General features: G+C 42.8%; 1 protein-coding gene across 1 annotated transcript; it reads left to right on the forward strand.

The window, feature by feature from the left end:
- The first annotated feature begins 11105 nt into the window (after nucleotides 1-11105).
- Nucleotides 11106-14137, forward strand: LOC126336030 (uncharacterized). Its single transcript, XM_049999509.1, has 2 exons — nucleotides 11106-12016; nucleotides 14086-14137. Exons 1-2 carry the CDS (start codon nucleotides 11106-11108, stop codon nucleotides 14135-14137), a joined length of 963 nt encoding a protein of 320 aa, XP_049855466.1.
- The last annotated feature ends 1005 nt before the right edge of the window (nucleotides 14138-15142 follow it).

Here is a 15142-nt window from a genome sequence, read left to right on the forward strand (position 1 = left end):
AGCTGGCATTGGCCCTTTCCTCGTGAGGTGGCTACTGCATCACAAGATCTGAACCCTTGTGACTTCTGGCTGGGGGGTTCCCAGAAGGAAACGGTTTATCATCGGAACACTATCACACATCGGAGGATGAAGCTCAGCTTGGCGAGGAAGGTAGCCAAAATCCCATGTGATATATTTCGGGCAGCATTAAAGCCATCTCTAGTGCAGTTCCAGACTATCGTGGATGCAGGTGGTCGTCGTACTGAGCAACGTTTGTAAGCCTGAACGTAAACATGATATGCAGCTAGCAAATGTTACCTATCGTGTGAAAGTCAAAATGTGTTTTTTTCAACGTTTACCCGTTATTTCTCTTCCGCACTTCTTTACAAATGTTTCCACAGTTTCCTTCTCCTACGATCACTCGTTTCTCATGCGCAACCTCTCAAACTGCAAAAGTTTAATTATAATTGGTATGTATTTTCGTAAACGCTGCGACTCGATCCGCAGACAAACATGGCAGAAGCGATTTGTTTCGCGACGAAATAGTGAATCTATTAACGGAAATGCGAGATAATGTAATTTTAGGCGGAAATTTTAATTGTGCTTTGCGTCGGTAAGATCTGTGCCCTAATTTTAATTTCTGTGAAGAAGGTATGACCTATTAATTTTCAGGACTATCGTGACTACCACATCACGGCTCACTACAACAGACAACAGCGCCTCCTGGGGCTAGAGGTCTAGCAACTGCACATGTCGCTCCTAGATGACGAGGTATTGTACCAAGCAGTCGCTGAAACATGGACACGATGTCTCCAGAACCAGTCAAGGCAGTCAAGGCATATTATCGGGTGGATTCAAACTGCCAAACCGCAAAAAAGGCAGTGTATTGCCCAAACTATTGGATGCAATGCTGAAATACTGTTTCTTATGCCTACCCGACCTGTACAATGAACGAACGAATTTGGTAGCAAATAGTTTTCGAATGGCACAGCAAACCAAAAATTTCTGTTTTGGTACGGCAGTCACTGGAGGGCAAAAAAGTGCAAGCACGTCTCACAACTGATATCAGTCAAGAAAATATTCCGGTATACCAAATTATAAGGGAAAAGAAAATCATTCAGTACATTCCCCACGAACAAGGAAATAGCTACGATCACCAAAGTGCAATTAAGCTACATACTGAACGGTAGTATATGAATCTTTATCCTGAATCAGAGATCCAATTATGGACGAAGCTTTCCTCCTTAATATACAACACATAGTTAATGCGGAGGATAACGAAGGGTTTCTCGAAAACATCTCGGAAGAAGAAAGAGAAACAATAGTTACAGAATCCACGTAACAGATCAGTTGAGTATCATTGAAGATTTTGGAACATTATTGCCCATGAACTAACAATAATTTATAACTAACTGTTGGCAGACGATGCATTGTGTAACTTACACATGCAGTTCTTCTTGGGTTCGTGATATCTACGTCCGCATCTACATCCATACTCCGCAAGCAACCTGACAGTGTGTGGTGGAGGGTACCTTGAATACCTCTGCCGGTTCTCCCTTCTATTCCAGTCTTGTATTGTTCGTGGAAGGAGAGATTTTCGGTATATCTCTGTGTGGGCTCTAATCTCTCTGATTTTATCCTTATGGTCTCTTCGCGAGACATATGTAGGAGGGAGTAATATACTTCTTGATTCCTCGGTGAACGTATGTTCTCGAAACTTCAACAAAAGCCCGTACCGAGCTACTGAGCGTCTCTCCTGCAGAGTCTTCCACTGGAGTTCATCTATCATCTCCGTAACGCTTTCGCGATTACTAAATGATCCCGCAACGAAGCGCGCTGCTCTTCGTTGGATATTCTCTATCTCTTCTATCAACCCTATCTGGTACTGATCCCACATAGGTGAGCAGTATTCAAGCAGTGGGCGAACAAGTGTAGTGTAACATACTTAGTTTGTTTTCGGACATCATTTCCTCAGGATTCTTCCAACGAATCTCAGTCTGGCATTTGCTTTACCGAAGATTAATTTTATATGGTCATTCCATTTTAAATCACTCCTAATGCTTACTCCCAGATAATTTATGGGATTAACTGCTTCCAGTTGCTTACCTGCTATATTGTATCTAAATGATAAAGGAGCTTTCTTTCTATGTATTCGCAGTACATTACACTTGTCTACATTAAGATTCAATTGCCATTCCCTGCACCATGCGTCGATTCGTTGCAGATACTCCTGCATTTCAGTACAATTTTCCACTGTTACGACCTCTCGGGATACTACAGCATCATCCGCAAAACGCATCAGTGAATTTCCGATGTTATCCACAAGGTCATATATATATATATATATATATATATATATATATATATATATATATATATATATATATATATTGTGAATAGTAACGGTCCTACGACACTCCCCAGCGGCACACCTGAAACCAATCTTAATTTGGAAGACTTCTCTTCATTGAGAATGACATGCTGCGTTCTGTTATCTAGGAACTCTTCAATCCAATCACACAATTGGTGGTGGTGGTTAGTGTTGAACGTCCCGTCGACAACGAGGTCATTAGAGACGGAGAGCAAGCTCGGGTTAGGGAAAGATTGGGAGGAAATCGGCCGTGTCCTTTCAAAGGAACCATCGAGGCATTTGCCTGGAACCATTTAGGGAAATCACGGAAAACCTAAATCAGGATGGCCGGAGGCGAGATTGAGCCGTCGTCCTCCCGAATGCGAGTCCAGTGTGCTAACCACTGCGCCACCTCGCTCGGTCACACACAATCGGTCTGATAGTCCATATGCTCTTACTTTGTTCATTAAACGACTGTATCAAACGCCTTGCAGAAATCGAGAAACACGGCATCTACGTGTGAACCCGTGTCTATGGCCCTCTTAGTCTCGTGGACGAATAGCGCGAGCTGGGTTTCACACGACCGTCTTTTTCGAAAACCATGCTGATTCCTGCAGAGTAAATTCCTAGTCTCCAGAAAAGACATTATACTCGAACATAATACGTGTTCCAAAATTCTACAACTGATCGACGTTAGAGATATAGGTCTACAGTTCTGCACATCTGTTCGACGTCCCTTCTTGAAAACGGGGATGACCTGTGCCCTTTTCCAATCCTTTGGAATGCTACGCTCTTCTAGAGACCTACGGTACACCGCTGCAAGAAACGGGGCAATTTCCTTCTCGTACACTGTGTCAATCCGAACTGGTATCCCATCAGGTCCAGCAGCCTTTCTTCTTTTGCGCTACTTTAATTGTTTTTCTATCCCTCTGTCATCTATTTCGATGTCTACCATTTTGTCATCTGTGCAACAATCTAGAGAAGGAACTACAGTGCAGTCTTCCTCTGTGAAACAGCTTTGGAAAAATACATTTAGTATTTCGGCCTTCAGTCTGTCATTCTCTGTTTCAGTACCATTTTGGTCACAGAGTGTCTGGACATTCTATTTTGATCCACCTACCGCTTTGACATAAGATCAAAATTTCTTAGGATTTTCTGCCAAGTTAGTACACAGAACTTAAGTTTCGAATTCTTTGAACGCCTCTGGCACAGCCCTCCTCACACTACATTTCACTTCGTGTAATTTTTGTTTGCCTTGAAGGCTTTGGCTATGACTAAGTTTGCTGTGAAGTTCCCTTTTCTTCCGTAGCCGGTGGCTCTTTTCCATCTCTTACGATCTTTCTTGGCACATACTCATCTAATGCATATTGTTCGAAGGTTTTGAACTTTGTCCACTGATCGTCAACACTATCTGTACTTGAGACAAAACTTTTGTGTTGAGCCGTCAAGTACTCTGAAATCAGCATTTTGCCACTTTTGCTAAATCTTCCTACCTTTTTTAATATTTCTATTTACGGTTGAAATCACCGATGCTTTAATCGCTTTATGATCGCTACTTTCCTGTTCTGCATTAATTGTTTCAAATAGTTCGGTTCTGTTTGCACCAGAAGGTCTAATATGATATCGCCACAAGTCGGTTCTCTGTCTAACTGCTCAATGTAGTTTTCAGATAAATCACTTAAAAACAAGTTCACTATATTCTTTGTCCCTGACACCCGTTATAAACGTATGACTCTCCCAGTCTATATCTGTTAAATTAAAATCTACACTCAAAACTATAAAGTGGTCGGGAATTCTACTCGAAATATTTTCCAAATTTTCCTTCAGGTGTTCTGCCACAACAGGGGGCCTATAGAGACATCCAATTACCATGTTTGAGCCTCCTTAACCCTGACCTTCGCCCAAATTATTTCACATTTCGGATCTCGGTCAATTCCCTTCGATACTATGACACTTTTTATCCCTATAAACACGCCTCCCCCTTCACTCTCCAGCCTGTCTTTGCGGTATACATTCCAATCTGAGTTTAGAATTTCATTGCTGTTTCATTGTTTCAGCCAACATTCCGTCTCTAGTACTGTGTGGGCATTGTGACCGTTTATTAATGAGAGCAGTTCTGGGACCTTTCTATAGATGCTCCTGCAGTTTACTATTACCACATTAATATTGTCATTCCCTGTTGCGTTTTGCCTACTGCTACCTTGTCGCGTCTCAGGAGGCGTCTTGTTGGGCCTAGGAAGGGAATTCTATAAGCTAAAAAAAAAAACCATGTGCACTCCACTCCGCTACCCCTGTAGTCTCTAGCTGTCCTGCATATAGTGCACGCCTGACCTATTCAAGGTGACCCTACATTTCTCCAGCCGATAACGGAGGTCGCGAAATTTGCACTCCAGATCTCCGCAGAATCGTCTGAGCCTCTGGTTTAAGTATTCCACTGGGCTCCAAACTAGAGGACCGCGATCGGTTCTGGGAACGACACTAGAAATAGTTAGCTCAGATTCCACCCCGCAAGCGAGGCTTTCCGCCTTCAACAACTCAGCCAAACGTCTGTATTAACTGAGGATAACCTCTGAACCCAGACGCCAGGAGTCATTGGTGCCGACATGAGCAACAATTTGCAGTCGGGTGCACCCAGTGCAATGCCGCCGCAGGGCCTCCTCCACATCTCGGATGATACCCACCGGCAAGCAGACAGAGTGAACACTGGCCTTCTTTCCCGACCTCTCAGCTGTTTCCCTAAGGAACTCCATCACCCACCTAACACTGGAGCTCCCAATCAATAATAAAACACTCCCCTCCCCCATGTGGCTGCTCGGATCTTTCTGAAGGAGCGGCCCGTGGAAACCACAAGAAACAAAACGTTTATACAGGTGACGAAAAAATGGAAACACTACTAAGTAAGACAGAAGCAATAAGCGAGCATCAGTGGCAACAAAAAGTTCTTTACGAGCAGAAACTAGCCGAAGACTCAATATAAGTGAAATTACCTCCAACGTGTCTATGCCTCCTCGTCATCCAAATGATATTTTACTCGAAGACAAGGTAAACAGTGCTTTTACAAATAGACATCTTGCCAAACAGAAGTTTGCGATCGTTGTAATGTTTGTACAATAATTTATTACGTCAACGATCGCTTATATATATTCACATTACCGGTTTCGGAAAAAAATTGTCATCCTCAGATGTGCTTAACCCACTAAAAGCTTCACACATACAAACAAATATAGTTAGAACTTTCAACGTGATACAGTCATTTAACATTTCACTGAATGTACGTATCGTCACGTGAAAAAAGACTTGGCACGGAAAAGCAGAAAACGTAGTTGCATGTCAAGTGTGTTGTGAGAACGACGTGTTCTGCAATTTCCACCTATGCTAGAATTTTAATGTGTTTGATACACAACTCGAACAAGGAGCTATGAGTAAAAATGAGGATCACTCAGACCAATGACCTTTTCTTAATTTGTTGCAATTAACATCACAAAACTCATTACGCAAATTTGTGCAGGATGCGATTAGGTATTGGAAACACTGAGTTATGACTTGAGATCATCACGGACAAAGCTAAATATATTGTGAGTCCTCATTTTCTTGGGCGAAAAAGGCATCAGTAGTGCTGAACGTAATGTCAGACGTGACAGCACATTCAAATTCTGCTACCGAGACTTCGAAGGAAGAGCACAATGTATAAGTGCATTTTCCTTCGTACGACTACAGTCATAAATTTAAAACCCAGCAGACGGGTTGAAATGTCTGTTGTGTAGAAAGAAACTAGAGGACCATGACTTGGCCTAACAACATAGACGATTTTACTTTGAATGCAAACATTTTTGTTTTATTTTGGAGGTAGCAGTAGCGTCCTCTCGTTGCTCAACAACGGAAATTATTGTAATGATTGCTGCAATATCATAGTTGATCCAACTGGATCCATGACATACTTTCACCGAATCAATCATCACATTATTGGGCGCTGATATGCTCGGCGTTTAGCGCCCGTAAGCTCCAAATACACAAACACATCATCAGATTCAAAAACATCAACTACTTTACTAGAATATTTATACAGTGGAATAAGTAATTCTGCATGACATACAGCAACTGCCAACTTTGCCAGCCTCTGGTGTAAAAAAGCATTTTATGACGTTAACGGAACAAAATGATAGTTGAAACTTCCTGCAGGTTTAAACTGTGTGCCGGACCGAGACTCGAACTCGGAACCTTTGCCTTATGCGGGCACGTGCCCTACTATCCTTTTTTTTTAATATGTCATTTTGTTCTATACAGTCCGTTGAATTTGTTCGTGGCGGACGTCCGATGACACCCGTTGAGGTTGCTCATTGATCCGTTCACTCGGTTTTTTATTACAGAGGATAGCTGAACCCTCTGACCGAACACGCTGAGCTACCGTTCCGGCGATGAAGAATGATGATGAAGATAACACAGAAACACCCAGTCATGGCGGGGCAGGTGAAACGCCAGCTGAGTTACCCAAGCACGACTCACGCCCCGTCCTCACAGCTTTACTTCTGCCAGTATCTAGTCTCCTACCTTCCAAACTTCACAGAATCTCTTATGCGAACCTTGCAGAACTAGCACTCCTGGAAGAAAGGATATTGCGGAGACATGGCCTAGCCAAACAATCTGGAAACATACCACAGGCTGTGGCTAAGCCATGTCTCTGCAATATCCTTCGTTCCAGGGGTGCTAGTTATGCAGGGATGGTAGAAGCGCTTCTGTGAAGATTGGAAGGTAGGAAACGAGATACTGGCAGAAGTAAAGCTGTGAGGAAGGGGCCTCAGTCGTCTCTGGGTAGCTCAGATAGGCCGGAACGGTAGCTCAGCGTGTTCGGTCAGAGGGTTTAGCGACCCACTGTAATAAAAAAACTGAGCGAGCGGATCAACGAACAACCTGAATTGGTGTCATCGGACGTCCGCTACAAACAAATTCACCGAAAAATGTAGAACAAAATGAGATCATTAAAAAAAAAGATGGTAGAACACTTGCCCGCGAAAGGCAAAGGTCCCCGAGTTCGAGTCTCGGTCCGGCACACAGTTATAATGATGCCAGGAAGTTTCATATCAGCGTACACTCCGCTATAGAGTGAAAATCTCATTCTGAAAACGATAGATGTTTTACGTCAGGGAGGTACTGAAGAAATCCCAGCTACCCATTTCCTTCGAAGGTCGCAGCTTGAGTCAAAAAAGTGAGGAGCATAGAATGAGAGCAGTCTTCCAGAAACAGGGCAATATCTTACGCTTAGAGTATAGCCTCCACTACACTGATGCTGCAGGATCAGAACCACCATCGCATACCTCATGGTCAGTCACGGCTGCTTCGAAAACCATCTGTTCCACATCAGTTTTACTCCACACACGATGTGTGCACGTGCTTCGTGACAAAGACATGAATCATATCTTCCTCAGTTGTATTAATCAATTTGGTTCCACGAACACTCTATTGCAATACCTTCTAAAACAGAACTGTTCCCTGCCAGTTTTCATAACTTCGTTGTTATTGGAGAAAAATTTAACAGCACGAGACAGCTGTGACAATATCATACACATCCTCATTAATCCAACACTCGCTCAGATACACCAAGGACCGCAGGATACGTGGAGAGGAAATATCCCTTGCTTGGCTAAAAATCACAGAAATCCAGGCTTAGTTCTTTCGGTCAATGCAACGTTTACCATCATGTCCTAGTTCCCATCGAATTCAGCTCTTGGAAGTCTACTGTTGCCATAGACTGATCCCAGAATACCAAAGGGATAGAGTAGCATTTACAACGCAGGGACTCAGTTATTTGTTGGATATATTGAAATCTCTGTCTCCCTCTACACTGTGTGTCCTCTGCGTATCCCTCTAGTGCCATGGACGCTATTCTACTATATCGTAAAACATATCCTGTCACAGTGTTCCTTCTTGTACTGTGTTTATAACATATTTCTATCCTCGTCTATTCAGTAGAGGTATCCTCACTTTTTATCTATGTACACCTAATTTTCAATATCCGCCTGTAGCACCACATCTGTGACGATTCGGTTCTCTTCTTTTCTGGTTTTACACAGTCAGTGGACGGCTTCTATGCAATGCTGTACTCCACACGTACATTCCCAGTAACTCCTTCCTCAAGTTAAGGTATATGCCTGTTACTAGCAGACTTCTTTTAGCGACGAATTCCCTCTTTACCTGCACTAGTCTGCTGCATACTACACGTTGCTCACTCTTATAAACGTACCCCGCTATAAATACAACTGCAGATATTGTTCTGGCACAATGTAATGATTAGCGCCATAAAATTGTGGTGGACCGCGTCAATCGTGCAAGATAGCAGTAAGTCGTCAATGCATGTGTGTCTGAAGTGCGTATGTAGCTAAGCAAATATCATACTGTGTAGATTGATAACGCTGGTTGAGAATCTATAAAAATACGTATGTGTTCAGTAGAGCTGAAGTCTAACTAGGGAGGCGATTAAATTAGCCGTAATTGTTAAAAATACGGCAATCCGTTGACAAAACGTCATACAAGAGTTGAAACGATTACCATTAGTATTGATAATGTATGCATATTCCGTGCTACCTTGTTAAAAAAAACGCGGTTCTCAGGATTACACAGATCAGTACCTCAGTATCTGATACAGAACTACACAGCAGCTCTAAACTCTGTCACCCCCCACGGTGCGTGAGTAGGACAAATGATATCTGGGAAGTCGTCCTTTGCTGACACCACCATTGACCTCATCGAACCTAACGCGTAATTCTTCTGGCTAGGAGGCTAGGCAACCCATTATGCCGCCCCAATGACTATAATTTTCTATGAGCTGCCCCGGCGTTGCTGTATGTACTGATCTACAAAGCGGCCAGCGCTGAGACATTCCTGCATTTTAATGACAAGCTAGCATTCAAGGGCCTTTCGTTTACTGGTCTGTCATCCACACCACGCGATTCTTTAAGGTGAAAGCACTCGTAATTCTACAAGTCTCAGCTTTTTCCGATAATTCTGCAGACTCCGTTGTCTGCTTACTGTGCGATCCGACGATTACCTGGCGTCCCAGTCTTATTATCAATTGTACCTTATCACATGCCCTCTATGTGACAAAAGATGCCATTCCGACAGCAGAGCGCGATATATATATTAAGAAACAAAAAAAAAATGCGGACAAATACGAGTAGTAGAACTCGTGCTCTGAGGGTCCCTTACAAAGTTAATTGCATATATAGATAGCTAAGGTGATTTCCATTAATCATTAACATTAATGTCAGCAGTAGGCTCAACATGATCCACATTAGTTCTTTGACAGGTTTTGATGAATAATTTTGCGAATTTAAAAATACCTTTCTTTCGATTGCATTAACTCAGAAGCTTAAATTTTTTACTCTAGTATCTTTGCAATATTTTTAACGAATTATTAACTCGAATCCCATATCTCTAGAAATATGCTAATCAGTTTAAAAAGTAATAAGATGTTTCGGGGATGGAAGCATTCTTAGTTGACTTAACTAAACTACAAACACTTTCAGAATTATTATAATCGATTCACGTGATCGTCTTTGTCACCTAAGATGTGTGTGACTATTGTGAAAGGATAGCTTCTCCATTTACATGACTTAACTTTCGATAAAGGACAAACGCCATTGCTCACTAATGAACATTCACTGCTTGGAAACATCATAACACAGAAGACGGTATACAGCGTTAAAAGAGGCTAAATGGAACATTAATAAAGTAAACAGAACAAAAGCTCCTAATATCCGATTACAGGATTGGTGCTCAGCCTGTGGAACACAGAACATATTTTAATTTGTAATAGTGTTAAGAAGCGATAGGATACGGGATATATACATAAAACCAGTACTAGTCGGATGGAAGTCTTCTTGGAAGGGTTTGTGGAAAGTGCATACAATGCGCTACTGTGACGAATTTTATAGCAGTGATCCACTGATAGGAGTCATTATCAGGTAGATATGACTGTAGACGTCGAACGAATTCCGGGACGTTCTCCTAGGATCCTAACATATCGGTATAACGCCTTCGAAAACGTCGCAGGCACCTTGGGGAAATAACATGTGGATCTTTGGAAGAAAACCAAATCATGTTATTTCTTGGTAAGAAAGACGCCTCCTATTCTGCAGGACGGCGATCAAATCCCCTCACAGCCAACTAGATTTAGGTTTGACATGATTTCATTAAACAGCTTTAAGCGAATGCTGTGATGGTGTCTTTGAAATAGTACGGCCGATTACCAACTGCTGCCTCTTCCAGTAAACTGAACGTTAAACAGCAATATTCCTTCTTTCCTTTAGAAGAAAGGAGACGTTATCTCGTGAAACCACGTTGGATGAATTTTGAGAACCTGTGTTCGAAGAAGGCTGTGAGACAGTTCTGTCGCCGTCATCATATATGTCACGTCTAGATGATAAAAATAAGGTGAAAGAGATTAAGGCGCGTTGAGAGGCTGTAGGTATTTCTCCCTCTCCCAATACGCGAGTGAAATAGGCCAAAAAAATGGCTAATATTGGCACCAAGTACCCTCCGCCATGCACTTTACAGCGGTTTGCGTAATGTATAAGTAGATATAGATACTGCTACAGAACTTGAGCATGCACTTACGCGGAAACGTATTGCTAATCTTATAATAATGGACAGAAGCTATATGACGAAACAACAATGAGATAGTCGCTTTCCTAGGAAACGACAGCTCAACAAAGCTGCAGAGGGTATATAAAGAAACACGCTGCGACCACATTCAGTACAGTTAAGCAGAGGGGAGGTCAGCATGGTCGCTTCCCCGTATCGCCGCCTCCACGCCTCGTCGCCTCCCCATATCGCCGCCTCCACGTCTCGCCGCTTCCCCGTCTCGCCGCCTCCAAGTATCGTCGCTTCTCCGTATCGTCGCTTCCCCGAATCGCCGCTTCCACGTCTCGCCACTTCCACGTCTCGCCGCCTCCCCGTCTCGCCGCCTCCAAGTATCGTCGCTTCTCCGTATCGTCGCTTCCCCGAATCGCCGCTTCCACGTCTCGCCGCCTCCACGTCTCGCCGCCTCCACGTCTCGCCACCTCCCCGTTCGCCGCCGCCTCCACGTCTCGCCGCCTCCACGTCTCGCCGCCTCCACGTCTCGCCGTCTCCACGTCTCGCCGCCTCCACGTCTCGCCGCCTCCCCGTACCGTCGCCTCCCCGTACCGTCGCCTCCCCGTACCGTCGCCTCCCCGTATCGCCGCCTCCCCGTCTCGCCGCCTCCAAGTATCGTCGCTTCTCCGTATCGTCGCTTCCCCGAATCGCCGCTTCCACGTCTCGCCGCCTCCACGTCTCGCCGCCTCCACGTCTCGCCACCTCCCCATTCGCCGCCGCCTCCACGTCTCGCCGCCTCCACGTCTCGCCGCCTCCACGTCTCGCTGCCTCCACGTCTCGCCGCCTCCACGTCTCGCCGCCTCCCCGTACCGCCGCCTCCCCGTATCGCCGCCTCCCCGTATCGCCGCCTCCCCGTATCGCCGCCTCCCCGTATCGCCGCCTCCCCGTATCGCCGCCTCCCCGTATCGCCGCCTCCCCGTATCGCCCCCTCCCCGTATCGCCCCCTCCACGTATCGCCGCCTCCACGTATCGCCGCCTCCCCGTCTCGCCGCTTCTCCGTCTCGTCGCATCAACTCCCCTGCAGTGCACCGAGCTACAGCGTCCTCAGTTCCGATCAAGGTTTTTGGGAGGTTTTCCTTGATTGTAAGGCGAATGCCGGAACTGTTTACCTCCTCCCATCGATACAGAGATGTAATTCATGTAAATAATAAATTGAGAAATAAATGCTATAAGCGTACTTTGCCTTGTCTTTAATGATTTTTTATGTAATGGAACTGAATAATAAATGACAGTGTATAGCTGACTAATGACAGTGTATAGCTGACTTTTGCTCTGAAGCAGAAAGTTTAATCTGTTCACATTAATATATGACTAGTGAAATCTATGAACCTAATGGTTTTCAATGAGTAGGGGAAAAGATAGAAATGTAACACAGAAACGAAGAGAGAACAAACATTTGCTCACAGAGCACAGAAAAATGTAGTCCTATGTGTTTTCTTTTACATGTAAGTGATATAGAACTGATTTTGAACTTAGATGCATGCAAACTTTGTGTAACCACGTGAAATATACAACGCTTGTTGTGTCCCTACTGTTTTACTGCGAAGTATTCCACGTACACCTCAGTTATTATTAAGTGGACACATCACTGTACACATTCTCAGTTATTCAGCTGTTTAGCATTCGTTAGCCGCAAGTAATATCTCTGGATTAAGAAATCTGCGGCAGGCTGGCTGATAGCGTTAACGATTTATTGCACCTGAAAGGTATATGCGTTGCTTGTAGCGTCCACTGTGGTTCTTTATATTTACCAAAAGGCTGTTAAAATTATCGTCTAAGCACAATAATCTATGCTGGAACGGTAAGTAGAAAATACCACCAAGATTAACATCGCGGTTAACTGATTAATCGTAGTGATTTGTTAAGCAACGTTTGCTCCATTTCAATATATTGTCGATGAAAGTCTATGCAACTTGTATTCAAATGTCGCATATTTTTAACGGTAGCAGTAAGAGGAGTCGAAAAATATTCTTCAATGTTGCCTCGTTTTAGCTTTTCTCTACCTTTGCTGAAGATCACGAGATATAATGAGGTATAGGAAGATATGAAGGATGTTTATTGAGCAGATACTGTGTGCAGTGCGAAGGATATTTACTGAGCAGATATTATTTGCAGTGCGAAGATGGTAAAGCAATGTTATACTGTAGTTGTAAACTGGTATTGTAGTAGTCCATGTTTCGATTAAGTAAGTTATCAACATTTCAGTCTGCTATTATGAAGCATTCAGAATGTTGTCTCCCAGTAATAGGGTATAACGTAGTTTTTCATTCAGCCCTCATTAACGAAATTATGCTTATACTTCCATAGTTAGCAGGCTTTCCCACTATAGTAGGCCTCATTTTAAGTTGAATCGCAGTACAACTCTGAAAGAGAAAATTACCTAAATTTAAGGGATCGTTATAGACAAAACACATGTAACAGAAATTGATATGAAACACTGGAATTGTTCTCAAACGCACACGCCGATGCTATGATAAGACTGGCGTAACATAGTGACGCATATTTTCCTTAAAAAAGTGAATAAATTACGTTGAATTTTGTACAGATCGCTTGCTTATCTTTAGGATTTGCGAAAACAAATTATCGAATGTCTACTGTTGTATGTATTTAAGCATATGACCTAGTCAATAATAGTCAAAACGAAGAGCTTAATTTTTGTTATGGTTTGATTCTCGTACAGATAAAAAGCTTTTTTCTACAAATGAAGAACAGATAGCGGGCTGAACTATGTTACAGGATGGGAAAAATTCTGGCTGTCAAAACGTTCGTGCCTGCTGACAAAATTCTCCAATACTCTATGTACCAAAGAAATTGAGACGAACCCACTGCACGTTGCAGAATTCGTAATGCAGAGGAAGCATTTTTAAGATCCTGATAATGCGTAAACAAATGAGTGCAAATATTTTGTCGTTATCATCAAATACAGCTTAATTTGCAAGGACCTTAGAACATCCGCATTTGTTAATTGAGCATTTGATTTGTTGTATCATGTTCATTGGGTCAGGAAACTAAAATATTTTGGATTCGTAAAAACAACTAGAAGCTATGTTCAGGGGTTAACTTATAAAATGCATCAACTGTGTTTGTAATACGTTATTTTATTAACGAATTAACATTTCGTCTCACAGCTTCATGGGTGACAAAGGATCACCAATGCGGCATCAACCTTTAATATTGTAGTGATTAAGCCGTTCCACTGAACTATGCCAATCAGTATCGGATCTATTACAATATTCTCTTCCACATAGAGAGATTCAGTGACAGTGATACTCTGCAAGCAAAGGTATAGTACGTGGTGGAGATCACCTTAAACACATTTTAGCCCGCGGATAGAGTGAGGGAAAAATTACGGTAAACCTCCAAATCTACCCTGTTCTCCCTTTTTTTTTTTCTCATGATCCCTGAGCGATACATATGCAGAAGACAGTAGAGTTACTTCCTAAGAATTCTCGAAAACTGGTTCTCTAGACATATTCAGTGGAGTTTTAAAACAACAATGTCTCCTTGGCGCCAAAAATCACCATTCAGTTTCACAAAATAGGCCCCATCTCCGTGTGACCTACAACGCCCATTTACGATAGAGCTTTGAATTGCTTCAATTTTCTCAGTTAGAAAGCTTTATGAGGTCTTCACGCACTGATGTACAACTGTAGAGAAACTTGCATTAAGGGGACACGCCTCTGAACGGGCTCCATTTTTAACATTATCTTCACCCTCACATTGTAACTGATCTATAAATGAGAGATAGCTCAAAATTCTGACACACAGTTAGGGTCATTAGTCAAAGCATTTACCAAAAATTCATTGAGATATTTACTATATTTTGGTACTGATAACAATATTTATAATAGAAAAAAAGCAACACTATTTCACTGCGGTACCATTTTCTTTGGTACCACTGACTGCACAGCTTGGAAAAAGAGTCAGAGTACAGACAACATTCACATAAATGTTTTATGCCTCAAATTTCCTTCCCTGATGCTGATCTGTGAAAAAGACAAGTAATTTATTTCACTACAACAAAGATATTTAAAACAGTACCTCAAATATCACCGACTTCATCATCATGTTATAAATTTTTCAGGAAATAATAGGCACGGGAGGTAGAGGGGGTCATTCTAAATATCTTTACCAATTTTTGTGAGTAAACGTAGGTCATTTAGAAGAAAAGTGTACCTGAATGCT

Source organism: Schistocerca gregaria, chromosome 2 (genome assembly GCF_023897955.1).
Source record: "Schistocerca gregaria isolate iqSchGreg1 chromosome 2, iqSchGreg1.2, whole genome shotgun sequence".
Lineage (NCBI taxonomy): Eukaryota > Metazoa > Arthropoda > Insecta > Orthoptera > Acrididae > Schistocerca > Schistocerca gregaria.

What these genes read in the sequence shown, in the direction of transcription:
- LOC126336030 (XM_049999509.1), top strand. Translation starts at nt 11,106, where the DNA reads ATGGTCGCTTCCCCGTATCGCCGCCTCCACGCCTCGTCGCCTCCCCAT. An exon ending in CGTCCTCAGTTCCGATCAAG is followed by an intron (nt 12,017 to 14,085) that starts GTTTTTGGGAGG and finishes TTCGTCTCACAG; the next exon opens with CTTCATGGGTGACAAAGGAT.